This window comes from Ahaetulla prasina, chromosome 18 (genome assembly GCF_028640845.1).
Source record: "Ahaetulla prasina isolate Xishuangbanna chromosome 18, ASM2864084v1, whole genome shotgun sequence".
NCBI classification, from domain to species: domain Eukaryota; kingdom Metazoa; phylum Chordata; class Lepidosauria; order Squamata; family Colubridae; genus Ahaetulla; species Ahaetulla prasina.
The window spans coordinates 2,340,640-2,360,000 of record NC_080556.1 but is presented as its reverse complement, the minus strand read 5'-3'; the positions used below and the strand labels follow the sequence as shown (position 1 = coordinate 2,360,000).

The window sequence follows — 19,361 nt, the reverse complement described above, 5'->3', positions numbered from 1 at the left end:
TTTTAAAGCGAATCGATGCAGCGATTCAGTTAGTAACCTGGTCGTTAAGTGAATCCGACTTCCCCTGTTTTCTTGTCAGGAGGTCGCAAAAGGGGGAATCCCGAGACCCACCCCTCCCCCTGGACTCTGCCACCGTCATAAATACGGGTCAGTTTCCAAGCGTCCGAATTTTGATCACACCGGGATGCCTCAGCGGTTGTTAAGTGTGAAAAACCATCGGAAGTCACTATTCCCATTACCATTGTAACTCTGAATGGTCACTAAGCGAACTGTCGTAAGTCAAGGACGGCCTGTGTATCTGTATGTATGCATATGTGTGTTTGTGCGTGTATGGAAGGAAGGAAGGAAGAAAAAGAGAAAGAGAGAAAAAGAGAGAAGGAGAAAGAGAAAGGAAAAAAAGACGTTTCTCTCTTTTTTCTTTCTTTTTTTTCTTTCTCCCTTCCTCCCTTTTTCCTTCCTTCCTTCCTTCCTTCCTTGCCTCTCTTCTTCCCTCCCTCCTTCCTTCCTTCCCTCTTTTTCTTTTCTTTCTTTCTCTTTCTTTCCTCTTTTCTTTCCCTTCCCTTTCCCTTTCGACTCTTAATGTCATTTTTTTTTAATGTGCCTGCTTTGGAAAAATATAATAAAATTATTTGAAAGAAGGAAAAAAAAAAACACCACCCTAAACTTTCACGACAGACACCGGGTTAAAATGTTGTCCTTCTCCCATCCGGTGGCTAAAGGAAGGCACTGCGACCTCGTTTGAAAGACTCTTGGTCTTATTACACACTTTGACTTATTTGTTCAAAACCTCTGCGTGTTTGTGTGTGTGTGTGTTCAAAAAACTCTTGGTCCCCCCCCAAAAAAATGCCTGGATGTGGTCAGCGGCCCAGCATGAATGGGAGCAGTTTGGGAGCAGAGGGTTTAGTCAAACAGAAACGTGTCTCTTAGGGTCAAACTCGTGGCGAGGGGGGTCCGGCCAACACCCCCCCCCCATTCCCTCGGCTTTAATTCTGCGGCCGTCATTAAAAGAGAGGAAGAAGAAACCCAACGGAACTGGACAGGAGCCTCTTCTCGTGCCTTGGGGGGGGGGGGGAAACGACGGTGACCATAGCAAAAGTTCTCCAGACGTTCTCCAGCTTTTTGTCATCCGAACCTCCCTTCTTCTTCCATCCTTACGACGATTGCAGCGGGGTTGAATTGTGGAAGCGACAAAGGTTGGGGCACCCTCGAGAAGGTGGGTTTGCCCCCCACCCCCAAAGCTACAAGCTACTCGTCCCCTTGTACAGCAAGACCCACTCCTCAAATCTCCAAGAAAACCGAAAGTACACATAGAGACCTGGTGAAACCAGGCTTAATAGCAGGAACTGGGAGAGGGATCTTGGAGGCTTAGTGGACAATCAATTAAATATGAGCCAAAAAAGACAATTCAATCCTAAACTGCATTAACGGAGGGATGCAGTCAAGATCAAGGGAGATACTAATACTACTCTATAAAGTAAGGCCACACCTAGAATCCTGCATCCAGTTTTGGTCACCACACTATAAAAAAAGAGGTTGAGACTCTAAAAGAGCGCAGAGGAAAGCAACCAGGATGATGAGGGGACTGGAGGCTCAAAAATACGATGAACGGTTGCAGGAACTGGGCCTCGCTGGTCTAGTGAAGAGAAGGACCAGGGGAGACAGGAGAGCATCTTCCAATATTTGAGGGGCTGCCCCAGAGAGGAGGAAGGGGGTCAAGCTATTTTCCAAGGTACCCGAAGGCCAGACAAGGAACAAGGGATGGAAACTGACCAAGGAGAGATTCAACCTGGAAATAAGGAGGAATTTCCTTGCAGTGAGAACCATCAACCCATGGAACAGAAGTTGCCTTCGGAAGTTGTGGGAGCTTCATCGCTGGAGGCTTTCAAGAAGAAACCAGACTGCCATCTGTCAGAAATAGTGTAAGCAGGTCTCCTGCTTGGGATGGGGGTTGGACTAGATGACCTACAAGGTCCCTTCCAACTCTGTTATTATTCTGTTATTCAGAAATTGTAGGAGGCTTTCAAGAAGAGACCGGACTGCCATCTGTCAGAAATGGTGTAGAGGTCTCCTGCTTGGGATGGGGGTTGGACTAGTTGACCTAGAAGGTCTCTTCCAACTCTGTTAATTAATGTACCATCCCTGGAGGCTTTCAAGAAGAGACCGGACTGCCATCTTTTCAGAAATGGGGTATCCTGCTTGGGATGGGGGGTTGGACTAGATGACCTAGAAGGTCCTTTCCAACTCTGTTAATCTACTACCCTAGGAGAAGTGAACGAGCGGATAATCCTCAAGCCCGTTTTCCCCCATTCCCTCTGGAGAAGCCGAAGTGCCCTTCTAAGAGAGGTGGAGGCCTGTTTCCACCTCCCGGGGATGCCAGCCTGGTGGGCGGGTGGGGCAAGCCAAAGGAGAGGGAACATTGGTTTCAGCGGGTTCCCCATTAAACCTTGCGACATCCCATTCCTGCCAATGGCGGTTGGGCTGGGCATGACAGAGGCTTCTGTCTCGAAAAGGAAGGTCGCTGCCCTTCGCTTCAACTCCCTCGCCCAGCCTCCCCTCCTCTCAATGCAGGACAGAGATGAGGAGATGAGGTTTGGGTGGGGGGTCGAAGCAAAAAACAACAACAAAACCCCAAACTTTCCAACTGTGGGCACTTTTGGCTCCGAGCAGGACTTCTTCTCCAATCTGGAGAAGCCACTGCGCAACCTTTTGAATTAATTGTGGACCGAGAGCTTCATTCCTTGGTATTTTTGGTCTTTCCAGGGCACAGATCTCCGGGCAGCATCCCCACCCATCCCTCCCTCCCTCCCTCCTTCCCTCTCTCCCCTCCCTGAAGACAAGCAAGAGAAAGTTAAATAAGAAGCTAAGTAGGGGGGGGAGCTTTGAAAAGGACGAGGGCTCGCTTCCTTGGTTAAAACGGAAGGCCAGATGCAATTCTAGCGATCAACAAATGGAGAAACAGCAGAACGCTTTTGGGGAGGGGATCTAGGATGGGATCACCCATTTTCCTGGCTTTCTTTCCCCCCCACCCCCGCTGCAAATTCCCTGAAAATCTATCCGTAAGGTGCAGCTGCGGAAAAAAAACTTCCCTTGCCAAAAAACAAAACAAAAAAGTATTTGAACATTAGAAGCAAGGGGGGGGGGCGGGAGAATTGAATTTATGTCTCCACCACATTTAGCAGCTCTGGGCCGAAACTCTTAGTTCTGCATTGCAAGATTTTATTGCAGGCTCTGGTGAAGCGACTGGGAAGGCTGAGTTGTTAAATAGAAGCTGCGCAGAGGAGGAAGAGGAGGAGAAGAAGGAAGGAAGGAAGGAGAAGGAGGGTTGGAAGACAGAGGAGAAGGGGGAGAGGATGGAGAAGAGGGCGTGATGGAGGAGGAGGAGGAGGAAGGAAGGAGGAGAGATGGAGAAGGAGGGTTGGAAGACAGGAGGAGGAGGATGGAGGAGGAAGACAAGAAAATAGGAGGGTTGGGAGAGAAGGTGGAGGAGAGGATGGTGAAGGAGTGATGGAGGAGAAGGAAGGAAGAAGGAGAGTTGGAAGAGGAGAAGATGGAGAAGGTGAGAATGGAGGAAGAAGAGAAGGAGGGAGAAGGAGGTTGGAAGAGGAGAAGGTGGAGGAAAGGATGGAGAAAAATGATGGAGGATGAGAAGGAAGGAAGAAGGAAAGTTGGAAGACAGGACACGATGGAGAAGAAGGAGTAATGGAGAAGAAGGAGGAGAGATTTAGGAGGAGGATTTGAAGACTGGAGGAGGAGGAGGAGGAAGAGGAGGAGGAGGGTTGGAAGACAGAGAAGATGACGGAAGAGAAAGAAGAAGAAGAAGGAGAAGAAGAAGAATTATTGAGAGCTGTAATATCCAGTGTTCCTCAACGCTTGGACTCCCAGAATTCCCCACACGCTCACTCTCCTGCCTCGCTCCCTCCCCACCAACCTCCCACTCTCCCCCACCCCACCCCTCCTCCAGGCTGGGGACCCCCCCGCCCATACCTTGCGTGACCACCTTGCCGAACACCGGCAGGCTCTCCAGGGTGGAGCAGTTCCACCGGCGGTTGCGGAACTGGTACTGGCACTCCTCGATGGCCAGCTGGGCCCCCCGGCGCACGGCGTCCATGACCTCCAGGTTCCTCTTGCACATCTGGACTTGGCGCTGGATCAGGCCCTTCAGCTTCTCGCAGGTCTCCTCCTCGGAGATGCTGCCGACCGAAGAGAGCTTGGCCAGGTACCTGCGAGGGAAGACGAGACAACCGGTCGGAAACGTCGCTTTGGTCTCGGAGACGGGAAGGAGGTTCCAGCCAGAAGGACCCAACCCGAGGCGGCTGACCACGTGCTCCGCTTCATCAACCCAAAAGACCAAGGATGAAATGTAAAAATTTGTTAACTACCGGTTCTGTGGGCCTGGCTTGGCTGGGTGGGCGTGGCCAACTCTTTTTTTTAAAAACTTTTAAAAGCATTTTTTTAACTTTTAAAAGCACAAAAATGCCTTTAAAAGCCTGTGATGATCAGGCAGCTCAGCTGGGATTGCCAGAGGGAAAAAAATTCTTTTAAAAGGCTCCTCCCGACGATCCCAGCTGAGCCGTGCGATCATCAGAGGCTCTTTTTTTTTTTTTTAACTTTTAAAAGCATTTTTTTAACTTTTAAAAGCACAAAAATGCTTTTAAAAGCCTGTGATGATCAGGCAGCTCAGCTGGGATTGCCAGAGGAAAAAAAATTCTTTTAAAAGGCTCCTCCGACGATCCCAGCTGAGCCGCGCGATCATCAGAGGCTCTTTTTTTTTTTTTTAACTTTTAAAAGCATTTTTTCTACAACCTCTTCAGCCGAAGAGACTTGCCTGCAGAAGTTGCGAATGCTCCAACACTGGAAATTTTTAAGAAAATGTTGGATAACCATCTGACTGAGATGGTGTAGGGTTTCCTGCCTGGGCAGGGGGTTGGACTAGAAGGCCTCCGAGGTCCCTTCCAACTCTGTTGTTATATTATATCATATTATATAGATTGTAACAAAAAATGCTTTTAAAAGGCTCCGACGATCCCAGCTGGTGTTGCCTGATCATCGGAGGCTTTTCTTTTCAGAGGTCATTTAATCCAAGCCCCTGCTCAAGCAGGAGACCCTATACCCATTGCAGACAGTTTTTTTTTTTTTGTCCAGTCTCTTCTCCAGTGATGAAGCACCCACGGCTTCCGGTGGCAAGCTGTTCCACTGGTTCATTGTCCTCGCTGTCGGCAAATTTCTCCTTCCTTCCTTCCAGGTTGCTTCGCTCCTTGGTTAGTTTCCATCCCTGGCTTGTTTCTCGTCCCACCGCCTTCTGGGGGGCTTTGGAGAATGATTTGACCTCTCTCTCTTCTTTGGGGCAGCCCCTCAAATATTGGAAGGATGCTATCATGCTACCCCCTTAGTCCAGGGGTCTCCGCCCTGAGTCCTTCGGGAGAAGGGCGGTATACAAATTAAAATATTATTAAAAATATTATTATAACCTTGGCAACTTTAAGCCTGGAGGACTTCAACTCCCAGAATACCCCAGCCAGCAAAGCTGCCTTAGTCCTTTCACTTCACTAAACTAAGCCATACTTTTTTTCTCCGATGCCGACGGTGGAGCCCCGGCTACGGGCAAACGTTCCCTGCCTAAGCAGGGGGTTGGACTAGAAGACCTCCACGGTCCCTTCCAACTCTTGCTATTCTATATTCTATGAACGCTTCAGCCGGAGATGCCCAGCCCTGTTCCCACATAAAGCAGGGGTTTCTCCCCCCAGCCCGAGCCCCCTCCCCAAACCTGTCCTGCAGCCCCGTGGCTTCTCCAGCTCCCAACAGCTGTCCTTTGTCCGGGAGACGGATGAGGCCGGCCATGTCACGTCTCGAGGAGGCTCAGTGTATCCCAGGGCCGTTTTGGGGGGGAGAAGCCAAAATCAGCAGGAAGAGGCTGCCAGGAACCTCCCTCAGCCTGGGCAGCCCTTGCGATCACCAGAGGCTCCTTCAAAAACCACTTCCCTCCCAAAGGCCAGGCTGAGATTTTTATTATTATTATTATTATTATTATTTGATTTGATTTTTTTTTTTCCTGGCTGCTCCCGCTGCCTCCTCCTGCAACGGGGGTGGGGGGTTTGTCAGGCCTTGCAACCCCTGCAGGCTGCAGCTGCAGAGGATGATGCACCCGGGTTGAACTCCAGAGTCATGGAACCGTCGGGCTATTCACGGGACGTAGAATAACCGTAGAGTCGGAAGGCACCTTAGAGGTCCTCTAGTCCAACCCCCATCCCCCAGGCCCGCTTGAGCAGGAGACCCTTTTCAGACCAGTGGCTGTCCGGTCTCCTCTTAAAAACTTCCGTTGATGGAGCGTCCACGATTTCTGGAGAGAAGCCACTCCATTGATTGATGGATTGATGGATTGATTGTGGGATTGCAGAATAACAGAGTTGGAAGGGACCTTGGAGATCTTCTAGTCCAGCTCCCTGCTCAAGCAGGAGGCCCTAGAGCATTTCAATCAATCAATCAATCAATCAGAATAGAGCCGGAAGAGACCTTGGAGGTCTTCTAGTCCAGCCCCCTGCTCAAGCAGGAGACCCTAGACCACTTCAACCAACCAATCAGTCAGAATAGAGCCGGAAGGGACCCTGGAGGCCTTCTAGTCCAGCCCCCTGCTCAAGCAGGAGACCCTAGATCGTTTCAATCAATCAATCAATGGGAATAGATCTGGAAGGAACCTTGGAGATCTTCTAGTCCAGCCCTATCTGTTGTCACGCACCCTTCGCGAGAGACGACCAGATGGCCCGCAGGACAGGAGCGCGGGGGAGGGGGAGGCTGCCATTTTGGCAGCGCCAGCGGTCAAAACCTCCGGGAGAGTTCCCACATATATAGGGGTTTTTTTCTTTCTTTCTTTCTTTCTTTCCAGCCGATGGAAGCATCAAAGGAGAGGCAGAGCCTCCAGAACTCCTCTTTCAAATCCTTCCAAACAGATGCTCCCGATAAAAAGAGCTTTTCCCAAACAAAATTCTTATTACTGCGGCTGGGGGAGGATCACAATGAAGATTAACGTGTGTTATTTCAACGATAAAGGCCCCGCTGCTGTCCTCCAGGCTCAAGAGGGGAGGGGGGGGGGTAAAGGAAAAAAAAGAAGAAGAAGAAAAAAAATCAACTTTCCCAGATGTCTTTGTCTTGCGGCTCAGCAAAGCTCGGTGAAAAAAGAGGGGCTGCCCACCCACCACCCACCTACCCCCTTGTTTCCAGGTCATCCTCTTTAGAAATCGCAGGTGGTTTTTAAAAGGAGAGACTGGACAGTCCCTTGTCTGAAATGATCTAGGGTCTCCTGCTTGAGCAGGGGGCTGGACTAGAAGACCTCCAAGGTCCCTTCCAGCTCCATTCTGACTGGTTGATTGGTTGAAGTGGTCTAGGGTGTCCTGCTTGAGATGGGGGCTGGACTAGAAGACCTCCAAGGTCCCTTCCAGCTCCATTCTGACTGGTTGATTGGTTGAAATGGTCTAGGGTGTCCTGCTTGAGATGGGGGCTGGACTAGAAGACCTCCAAGGTCCCTTCCAGCTCCATTCTGACTGATTGATTGGTTGAAATGGTCTAGGGTGTCCTGCTTGAGATGGGGGCTGGACTAGAAGACCTCCAAGGTCCCTTCCAGCTCCATTCTGACTGGTTGATTGGTTGAAGTGGTCTAGGGTCTCCTGCTTGAGATGGGGGCTGGACTAGAAGACCTCCAAGGTCTCTTCCAGCTCCATTCTGACTGATTGATTGGTTGAAGTGGTCTAGGGTGTCCTGCTTGAGATGGGGGCTGGACTAGAAGACCTCCAAGGTCCCTTCCAGCTCCATTCTGACTGGTTGATTGGTTGAAATGGTCTAGGGTGTCCTGCTTGAGATGGGGGCTGGACTAGAAGACCTCCAAGGTCCCTTCCAGCTCCATTCTGACTGGTTGATTGGTTGAAATGGTCTAGGGTCTCCTGCTTGAGATGGGGGCTGGACTAGAAGACCTCCAGGGTCCCTTCCAGCTCCATTCTGACTGATTGATTGGTTGAAGTGGTCTAGGGTCTCCTGCTTGAGATGGGGGCTGGACTAGAAGACCTCCAAGGTCCCTTCCAGCTCCATTCTGACTGATTGATTGGTTGAAGTGGTCTAGGGTCTCCTGCTTGAGCAGGGGGCTGGACTAGAAGGCCTCCAGGGTCCCTTCGCTCCTCTGTCACTCTTTTGACTCCTCTGGCCTCACATTTCAAGCCTGAGCTTCAACAAATACCCTCTTCTAGTCATTCTGCATATCCTTCGCCCATATCCCGCCTTTTACCTACGGGCCAAAGGTGACTCGCATTGGGGAAGTTTGCTAACCAGCTGCCAATTCAATAAAGACTTCATGCCTGTAGCAGCAGGTAGATAAAGAGGGGGAAGTAGAGCTAGAACTAAGAGAGAGAGAGAGAAAGAGAGAGAGTTTGTGCAAGAGTTTGAGTGTGTATGAGAGTGTTTGTGTTTGTGAGTGTGTATGAAATAATAATAATAATAATAATAATAATATTTTAATTTGTATACCGCCCTTCTCCCGAAGGACTCAGGGTGGTGCACAGCCAGAATAAAATACCAAAAATACAAAAACTACACATAACAATACTAAGAACAACCCTTAAAAAACTTATTCAATTGGCCACATTTAAATAAAACATCTCCCTATAAAATTTACAGAAATTTATAAACCCATAAAATCAATTTAAAATTTTAAAAATTCAAGCCAGTCCAGCAAGACGGAATAAATAGAGTTTTAAGTTCACGGCGAAAGGTCCTGAGGTCGGGTAATTGTCGAAAAGTGTGTGTGAGTGCATGAGTGTGTGTGTATGTGTGTGTATGAGAGAGTGAAAGTGTGTTTGTGCAAGTCTGCATGTGTGTTTGTGTGTGTGAGAGAGAGAGAGAGAGGGAGGGAGGGAGAGAGAGAGAGAAGAAGAAGAACGCAACAACACCTGGCTGGAATTCATAGAAGGCAACCTGCAAGGAAGGCTGTGCCAGTCCCAACACGCCTTGCGAGCTTTTCTAGCCCTTTTTAACATTTTGACAGTTTCTCTTTCCCTTCTTCTTTCTTTTTTAAAAAAAAACAACCCCCAAACACCTCTTGACAAAAGACGGAAGAAAAAAACCAGGCGGGCCGAAGGGCAGGATCAACCCCAGGGGCGGGAGAGGGGGGGGGATTTCCCAGCTGTAGGAAAAGGCCGGTTGCTGGGGGGGGGGAAAAATGGCATTAAGGGTGCTGATGCCCACAGAATATAGAATTGTAGGCTTGGAAGGGACCTCAGAGGTCTTCTAGTCCAACCCCCTGCTCAAGTAAGAGACCCCTGTCCCATGCCAGACAAACGGCTGCCCCAGTCTCTTCTTAAAAACTTCTGGAGGCAAGTTGTTCCACTGATTAACCTGTGAGAAAATTCCTCCTTCATTTCCAGGTTGCTTCTCTCCTTGATGGGTTTCCACCCGTCGCTTCTTGTCCTGCCTTCTTTGGTGCTTTGGAGAATAGTTGGACACCCCTCCCCCTTATTTGGGTCAGCCCCTCAAATACTGGAACCCTGGTATAGTGTGTCCCCCCCCTCCTAGTTCCCCTCAACTATTCCTTGTATAATTTAAGCCTCTGGATCTCTTGACTATCCTAGCTGCTTTTCTTCGCACTCTTCCTAGGATTCCCACATCCTTTTCTGCACACTTGAAACAGGAATGGAGTGGAGTGGAGTGGATAGAGTAGAGTACAGTAGAGTAGAGTAGAGTAGAGTAGAGTAGAGAAGAATAGAATAGAATAGAATAGAATAGAATAGAATAGAATAGAATAGAATAGAATAGAATAGAATAGAATAGAATACATAACAATACATAACAATAGGATAATGGGCCTCTGTGGCTCAGACTGGTAAGACAGTCTGTTAGTAACATAGCTGCCTGCAATTACTGCAGGTTCTAGTCCCACCAGGCCCAAGGTTGACTCAGCCTTCCATCCTTTATAAGGTAGGTAAAATGAGGACCCAGATTGTTGGGGGCAATAAGTTGACTTTGTATATAAATATACAAATAGGATGAAGACTATTGCTAACATAGTGTAAGCCGCCCTGAGTCTTCGGAGAAGGGCGGGATATAAATGCAAATAATAATAATAATAATAATAAAAAAGATAGATAAGGATAGCATAGCATAGCATAGGATAATAAAATACATAATACTAGGATAGGATAGGATAGGATAGGATAGGATAGGATAGGATAGGATAGGATAGACTAGGATAGAGTAGTATAGCAGAATAAAATACATAATAATAAGATAGGATAGAATAGAATAGAATAAAATAAGTAAATAGAATAGAATAGAATAAAAAAGAAAAGAAAAGAAAATGTGGAATAGAATAAATGGATTGGAATAGAATAGTATAGTATAGCAGAATAAAATACATAATAATAGAATATAATAGAACAGAATAGAACAAAATAGAATAAAATAGCAGAATAAAATACATAATGATAGGATAGGATAGGATAGGATAGGATAGGATAGGATAGGATAGGATAGGATAGGATAGGATGCACTTGGAAGGGACCTTGGAGGTTCTCTAGTCCAACCCCCTGCTCAGGCAGGAGACCCTACACCTACCCCCTATACTTACAAACCCTTCTCGGTTTGTAAGCCCCGTCCACTGGCTCCCTTCCACCAAATATCCTGCCTTTCCTCCGGGGGAATTCGAGGCAGTCGAGATGGCACCACAACTACAAACTTGGGTGGGAGGTCAGGCCAAGGCTTGACCGCAAGTTCCCAGGGGACCAAAAGCGGCTCGAATGCCGGGCCCTGGTCCAACCTCAGCCCCACCAGTTGCAGGGTGTGTGTGTGTGTGTGTCTCCACCTCCCATAGTCGTCTTTTTAACTTTCAGGCTCCATCACACAAACGATGTGGCTAGTCTCACACAGGGTGACATTTTTTTAACCAAGCGACACCCCTACCCCACCCCAGGGGGGGTGCTTGGGACCCTCTTCGGACCCCCGTGAAAAGATTTACCCAGCGTTCTTCTATCCCAAGATGCTACGACTCGGATCGCAGGGTTGTTGTTTTTTCTCTCTCTCTCTCAATACGCTCGGATTACTCATTACAAAATTGATCCTAGCCAGGAAACACTCCCAAGACGGACAAAAATCTTTCTTTTTTTTTTTTTCATTTGGTTCTGGGGTCTTTCTCTCCCCACGTTAAGAGGAAAAGCGAATAGGCTTATAATAATGCTTAACTGTTTTAACGTGCTCTCATTTTTAAGATTAGAGAATTATATTAAAGTAAACGATGTTGTAAATGTTGAAGGTTGGCGGCACAGAGATATCTGAACCTAAACGACACACTGTTTAAGGAAAGATGGAATCTTTGTATTTTGAAAAAAATAAAAAAACTTAAAAACAAGCAAACAAACGTCTCACTTTAGCAACGTAAATTTGGGGGTCCCTTGCGGTCGTAAGTCGACAACTACCTGCATTATTTAGAGACCAGTTTTAGTCTCATCCAATGTTAATTAAAAAAAAGCTTTTTATTCCTACATCGTGGCGATCTGTTGCCGTTGGAAGTCTAAACTGGAGTCCCTTCTCACGTTTCCTTCCCCTCCTTTCATTTTAGAAAGAGTTCTTCCACCAAGTTTTTATTTTTTAAAAAAATTTATACATATCGTTATGTCAACGGTGTGGTGTTTGAGTATCATACATTTCAATACAGATAAACAAATTCATAATTATTACATTCCATTTTCCTTATCCCATATTATTTACCCCTATCTTTTTACAATTTTTTTTAAATTTTCATATAAAGATTAACAGCCATGCAATAATATCTAAACTGATACGCTTTAACGTCCACCGTATTATCTTTCATTATAATTTCAATAGTAATACCCTCAAGTAGAAAAAAATACAAAACTGTCTGTTTTTTTTTAGAAAGAGTTCTTACAAATGGCTTGACCGCTAAATTTTCCAGCAGGGTGTGCAAAAAAATATTTTGGATTTGAAAAGACACAAACATCCACCAGAAATGTCCCATTTGGGACTCAAACGACCCGTTAGCAAGCTTTAAAAAGTTCTGAATTCCAACAACTTTCCTTTTTGGCTCCCACCCGCATATATAGAATAGAATAAAATAACAGAATTGGAAGGGACCTTGGAGGTCTTCTAGTCCAACCCCCTGCTTAGGCAGGAGACCCTACACCATTTCAGACAAATGGTTATCCAACATCCTCTTATAAACTTCCAGTGTTGGAGCATTGCAACTTCTGGTGGCAAGTAGTTCCACGGATTAATTGTTCTAACTATGATTTATTGAATATGATTTATTCCCACCGATACGCCCGAGGAAATGATGAGGAAAAAATGTTAAGAAATCTCGCTCCAGAATGACAATCCATTGCTGGAGATGAGATGCTCTCTAAGGCAGTTTTTTAAAGCTTTGGCTATTTGGAAAATGGGTGGACTTCAACTCCCAGAATTCCCCAGCCAGCTGGCTAGGGAATTCTGGGAGTTGAAGTCCACCCATCGTCCAAGTGGCCAAAGCTTAAAAAATACTGTACCTTCCTTTCTTTTCCATTCGCAATCCTGCTTTTCAAACGGTCTCTTATTGCTTCTTAGTTTTATTTTGTTTTTCTTGGTCACTAAGTTGCTTTAATCGTCAAAACAGAAAATAAAAACTAGATACAATTATTTCAATATACATTGAATCCTAAGCAAACTCAACAGAAAAAAAAAAAGACAAGAAAAAGGGCATTTCCCCAAATTACTATCCAGCAATCTCTTTCCTCTAAAGACTGTTTTAGAATTGTAGAAATGGAAAGGGACCTCAGGAGGTCTTCTAGTCCAACCCCCTTCCTAAACGGAGGAGTACCATCCTGGTCAAATGGTTGTCCAATCTGTTCTTGAAAACCTGCAGCGTCAATGTACTCACAACTCTGGGAACAAAGTTACAGGGAATCCTCAATTTATGTCCCCAAAATTTTCCGTCGCTAAGTGAGAAATTCGCGGAGTGAGTTTTGTTCCGTTTTACGGCTTCCCTCGCCATGTTTTGTTAAGTGAATCAGTGTAAGCTGTTTAGTCAGTCGCCTGGTTGTTAAGTGAATTGGGCTTCCCCCGTTTGACTTTGCTCATCCGAAGGTCGCAAAAAGCGGATCACGGGAACACTGCGACCGTCATAAATACGAGCCAGTGGCCAAGCGTCGGAAAATTTGTTCACGTGACCCTGGGGATGCGGCAACGGCCGTAAATACGAGTCGGTGGCCAAGCATCCAAATTTTTGATCACCTGGGGAACGTTACAACAGTCATTAAGTGTGAAACTTGTTGAAGTCCACCCATCGTCCGTAAATATGGACGATGGGCCCTTGTCACTTTGAATGGTTGCTATAAACAAACTGAGTGGAGGATCGCCTATAGTTTTATATATATATATATATATATATATATATATATATATATATATGTCTTTGGTTGTTCGGGTTTTCTCCCGTGTAAAATTGAAAATGTCTTGGCAACGTTTCGACGAAGTCTCATTCGCCATCTTCAATGAGACTTCGTCGAAACGTTGCCAAGACATTTCAATTACACAACAACTCAAATTCTATACAAACACCCGTGAAAACCTCAGAAAACAAATATATATATATATGTTTTCTGAGGTTTTCGCGGGTGTTTGTATGTAGGTCTTTGGTTATTCGGGTTTTCTCCCGCGTAAAATTGGAAGTAAACCCGAATAACCAAAGACCTATATATATATATATATATATATTTGTTTTCTGAGGATTTTCACGGGTGTTTGTATATAGGTCTTTGGTTGTTCGGGTTTTCTCCCGTGTAAGATTGGAAGTGTCTTGGCGACGTTTCGACGAAGTCTCATTCGTCATCTTCAGGCTTCAGCTTCGTGCTTCTGGGAGCAATGTGTGATCGCAGCTGTTTCTTCCTTTTAATTATTATTAAAAATGCAGCTGCGGTTAATATGCAACCGGGCTGCAGAAAGTTTTCCTGGCTGTTTTTGATTTTATTTTATTATTTTATTTTATTTTTTTGCAAAGTTGTGAAGGACACGAGTCCCGACAAGCTAGCCATGGGGAGGGGGGGCTGGAGAGAGAGAGAGAGAAATAAACACACACACACACACACACACATACACACACACACACACACACCCCAAACACTGTCTTGTTTTATTGTGAAACACTTTGGGAGAGCTTAACCGCTAATCCGGGCAGGTTTTCTGTTTAAATATATATATATATATATTTTGTGGGTGGAACGGCTCTCACACCTGAACACGCAGGCCCGAGACAACACACACACACACACACACACACACACACACACACACACTCTGCCACGTAACCCCCTACATCCCCCACCCTCTTAGCAGATGTAAGCTGGGTAGTGACACACAATTCCGCCTCCCTCCCAAAAGTCAGCAAAGCCGAAGAAGATTTCTTTCTCTCCCCACCCCCCCACCAACTTTCAAAAAAGTAAAAAGAAAAATTCTACAGGACAAGACACAGCCCAGCATGTGGAACTGCTCCAAGGACTTAATATCCCTTGAAAAAAAATCATCTCTATTTTTTTTCAAAAATCCCCCCCACCTCCCCCCAGGGCAGTTTCTCATCTCGAGGTCAAAAGAACCAAAATGGGAACCAGGGCCGGGAGGGGGGGGGGCGGGGGAGAATACAACCGTCCCGTATGGGCAAATGCTGACCCACTTTCGTAACCCCTGGCATCTCGAGAGCAACCAGAAGAATGGCGAGACCGGGCCCGAGACCTCAAAAACCACCGAGAGTTGGAAGAAAATCGTGTTCAAATCCCACAATCGCAAGAGAAGGGTTGAGTTTCCACCAAAGCAGCTGGATCTACACAACATGCAACAAGAAAGGGGGTTGCGGTGGAAACCACTTATATTTATTCATTATCGCTTTTTCTCTAAGGCAAGGGTCTTCAAACTTGGGCCACTTTAAGACTTGTGGATTTCAACTCCCAGAATTACGACTTGTGGATTTTTAACTCTCAGAATTAAGACTTGTGAACAACTCCCAGAATTAAAACTTGTGGACTTCAACTCCCAGAATTTTGAACTTCAGCTCCCAGAATTAAGACTTGTGAACTTCAATTCTGAGGGAATTAAGACTTATGGACTTCAACTCCCAGAATTAAGACTTCTGGACTTCCAACTCCCAGAATTAAAACTTGTGGACTTCAACTCCCAGAATTTTGAACTTCAACTCCCGGAATGAAGACTTGTGAACTTCAATTCCGAGGGAATTAAGACTTGTGGATTTCAGTTCCAAAAATTAAGAGACTTGTGAACTTCAACTCCCAGAATTCTGCTGGCTGGGGAATTCTGGGAATTGACGTCCACACTTCTTAAAGCAGACAAGTTTGGAAACCGCTACTCTAAAGAATTCAGGGCCAATTTTTTTTTTAAAAAATGGAGTTTCTGTATTTTATTCCAAGGATAATCCTGTTGGAACACTCAACTCCTTTAATGCACTGGGCCTGTTGGGCATTATCTGCCTTTATGTCTTGTCCCCCACCCGTCCACCCACCCACCCAAAAAAAACCACAGCGAAAACTAACAAACCAATGACCTCTCCCAAGGCTCAAAGTGCTTCACAGGGGCCAGGACCTTGAGGCCACTTTGAAATTTGCAGCTTCGGCCACAGATTCTTGGTTAAGCCAGCAACGTGGTTTATTCTCAAATGCAAAAACTCTTTGTTTTCCGGCGAATGTGGAGAGACAGGCAATAAAACCATACGCACCCCAGAAAAATCTACACACACACAAAATGTTTTTAAGGTGCCAGGCGTTGCAAAAGGCCAGCATGAATTTCCACACAACACTGAACGTCACAAGGGTTCCATGGCTTGCCCCAATTTCCCATGAACCAGTTCCCAGCTCCGCATCCGGGTCACGATTTAAGGTGCAAATATTTACCTCCCTGTTTTACAATATTGTTAATCGCACTCGTAGTCGGAGGAAGGAAGGGAAAAAATCAAGGCGGGTGACAAACTGGGCCGGTGCCAAAATGGAGCCAACAAATATTGGGGAATGGGTGGGAGCCCACTTTATCCATGGCAGCGAAAGTGACCGGTTGTGGACGAGGGCCGATGCCCACTCCCACCCTGGAGGTTTTTATCGTTAGCTTTGCAACGTATGAGTTGTCTTTTAGGATTAAAAATGCAGACAATTTCTGCAGTTAAAATTGAGACATTTGCTGAGTATGTATTATAATAATTCTGCAATCTGCCCAGCTTCCCACCCTCCCCATTTTCAGATAGATAGATATGAAGATAGAAGAAGAGAGAGAGAAGATAGATAAATAGATAGAGATGGATAGATAGATAGATAGATAGATAGATAGATAGATAGATAGATGGATGGATGGATGGATGGATGGATGGATGGATGGATGGATGGATGGATGGATGGATGATGGGTGGGTGGGTGGATGGATGGATAGATATGAAGTTAGAAGATAGATAGATAGATGGATGGGTGAGTGGGTGGATGGATAGACGATAGAGATGAAGATAGGAGAGAGAGAGAAAAGATAGATATGAAGATAGAAGATAGATAGAAGAAGACAGAGAGAGACAAGGAAGGAAGGAAGATATTTTGATACATGGAAACTTAAGGGAGCACAAAATGAGGATTCAACCAGGCTTATTTTATATATATATATAGTGTGTATATATATAATTAATTAATTAATAAACCAGGGATGGTTTAAAGCTGGGCAGATTGGAGAATTATGATCTGTTTATTGTGCATAATAATATCCAGAAAAAAAATGGGGATCCAGAGCAGGTGGGCCTCAGGCTTTTCCAACCCAAGGCCTTGGTTTTACCGGCATCGGGGGCTTTGCAAAAAAATCAACCCTTAGCATCCTGGTCTCGTGTTCTCGGTTCAGTCATGAGAAGAAGAAGAAAAAAAAAGAGGGGGGGGGAAAATAATAAATAATGGAAATAAAACCCACACATTTTTTTAGAAAACCATCCCTTCGGTTGGCTTGAAAGAAAAGAGGCTGGTCATCTCAAGCCCTTATCTATCGGTGCGAGGAATGATAACTCGCTAAAAGTGGGTTTACTGTTTACCCAGAATAAAAGGTTTGCCCAGGAAAGTTGGATTACAAGCCTTTAAACGGGCGAACGGAGGAGATAAGTTGGATCAACATTCGAATCGTGGCTGGCAGTAACCTGGAAACTAGCATTTATTCTCCAGCCTGGCTGCATCCTGGTTTTGCGGTTTCTTAAGTTTCCATATACCAAAATATCTTCCTTCCTTCCTTCCTTCCTTCTTTCCTTCCTTCCTTCCCTTCTTCTATCTTCCTATCTATCTATCTTCCTATCTACCTACCTACCTAATATCTCCTCTCTCTCTCTCTCTCTCTTCCTATGTATCTTCCTATCTACCTACCTACCTAATATCTATCTATCTATCTATCTATCTATCTATCTATCTATCTATCTATCTATCTATCTATCTATCTATCTACCTACCTACCTACCTACCTACCTACCTACCTACCTACCTACCTAATATATCTATCTAATCTACCTACCAACCAAGCAACCATCAATTTCTCATCGATCACATTGTCTGTCTGTCTATTCACAACAGTGCTGTTAGGTAGGCCACCCCAATTGCGTTCCCAATCCCAGTCTCCCCAGTTCCCCTAGAAAAGCCAAGCCAAGCTGCTTGCTTACCCCGGCCTCTAGCTAGCCAGGCCGACCGAGGTTGTTTTTATTCATTTGTTTTTGTTTTATTCGTAACGTTTATCCGCCAGCCCGCCTGCCTTACCTCGAGGTAACTCCGGGAGGCTTCCCACGCTCAAAGATACAAACCACATAAACTTCAAACAACGAAAACTCCCTTCTTACCCCCCTTGGCTGTCACCCTCTTCATTCGGCGTAACAAAATGTCAAACACTCCAGCGCAATTCAACAGCCGCCGGTTCTTGTTCCGCGTCGGGTCTCCCCGCTGAATGTAGATCTCTCGGTGGCCCCCTCCCCAAAATTGAATGCACCGCCTTCCTGCCTTTCGCCCCCGGCCGGTTTCCCAGCCGGCAAGCCAAGGTCCTCTATGTTTACAAAGAACGCTGATGCAGCCGGTCCTCTGAGCGTGCACAGAGTCCCGGTACAACCGCTCCTAATCGGCCCTCTGAGGGTGCACACAGCGCTGGTGCAGTCGGTCCTCTGAACATGCCCAGAGCGCTAACGCAGCCGGTCCGCTGAGCTTGCACAGAGCTCTGGTACAGCCGCTCCCAGCCGCTCCTCCGAGCATGCACAGAGAGCCGGTGCAGCCAGTCCTCTGAACACGCCCAGGTCGCTAGTGCAGCCGCTCCTCCGAGCATGCACGGTGCAGCCGGTCCTCGAGCATGTACAGAGCGCCGGTCCGGCCAGTCCTCCGAACAAGGACAGAGCGCCGGTGCAGCCGGTCCTCCGGGCATGCACGGTGCAGCCGGTCCTCTGAGCATGTACAGACCGCCAGTCCAGCCAGTCCTCCGAACGTGCACAGAGCGCCGGTGCAGCCGGTCCTCCGGGCATGTAAAGAGCGCCGGTGCAGCCGGTCCTCCGGGCATGTAAAGAGCGCCGGTCCAGCCAGTCCTCTGAGAATGCACAGAGCGCCGGTGCAGCCGCTCCTCCGAGCATTCACGGTGCAGCCGGTCCTCTGAGCATGCACAGAGCGCCGATCCAGCCAGTCCTCCGAACATGGACAGAGCGCCGGTGCAGCCGGTCCTTCGGGCATGTAAAGAGCGCCGGTCCAGCCAGTCCTCTGAGAATGCACAGAGCGCCGGTCCAGCCAGTCAGAGCGCCGATGCAGCCGCTCCTCTGAGCATGCACGGAGCGCCGGTCCAGCCGCTCCCCCGAGCATGCACGGTACAGCCGCTCCTCTGAGCATGCACAGAGCGCCGGTTCATCCAGCCCGTCCTCCGACCAGCCCCGGTGCTGCCGGCCCTCTGCGCGTGCACAGAGCGCCGGAGGCGCCGCGATCTCCCCTCCTTTCCCTCCCCTGCCTGCTTTCCCTCTCCCCCCACGCCACCCCACCCCACCGCCAGGTAAGGCGAGCCAGGGTCGGCGCACCTGCCCTCCCTCCCTCCCGCCCGCCCGCCCCACTCACAGCCAGTTGCTGGCGTTGGCCGAGGAGGCGGCGAGGATGAGCAGCGGCAGCGAGCGCAACAGGCAGCGCGGGCTCATCCTGCAGCGGGGACGGAAGGAAGCCCAGCCCGGCCCGGCCCGGCCCTCCGCCCGGGGGGCTCAGGTGCCGCCGCCGCCGCCGCCCGCTCGGCCCGCCGGCCGGAGCAGCAGCAGCAGCAGCAACAGCAGCGGCGGCGGCAGGAGCGGAGCCGGACTGTCAGCGCGGCCGGGCGCTCCCGGG

The 19,361-nt window shown here is 47.4% G+C and overlaps 1 protein-coding gene across 1 annotated transcript in view; it reads right to left on the bottom strand.

The window, feature by feature from the left end:
- The window catches only part of WNT4 (Wnt family member 4), a 23,866-nt gene extending 4,505 nt beyond the window's left edge, over positions 1-19,361 (bottom strand). Inside the window, exons 1-2 of the mRNA XM_058161065.1 lie at positions 19,104-19,361; positions 3,985-4,220 (exon numbers count right to left, since the gene is read on the bottom strand). Of these exons, the coding sequence (XP_058017048.1) occupies positions 3,985-4,220; positions 19,104-19,180 (313 nt within the window). The 5' untranslated portion in view covers positions 19,181-19,361. The remainder of the gene's footprint in view (positions 1-3,984; positions 4,221-19,103) is intronic.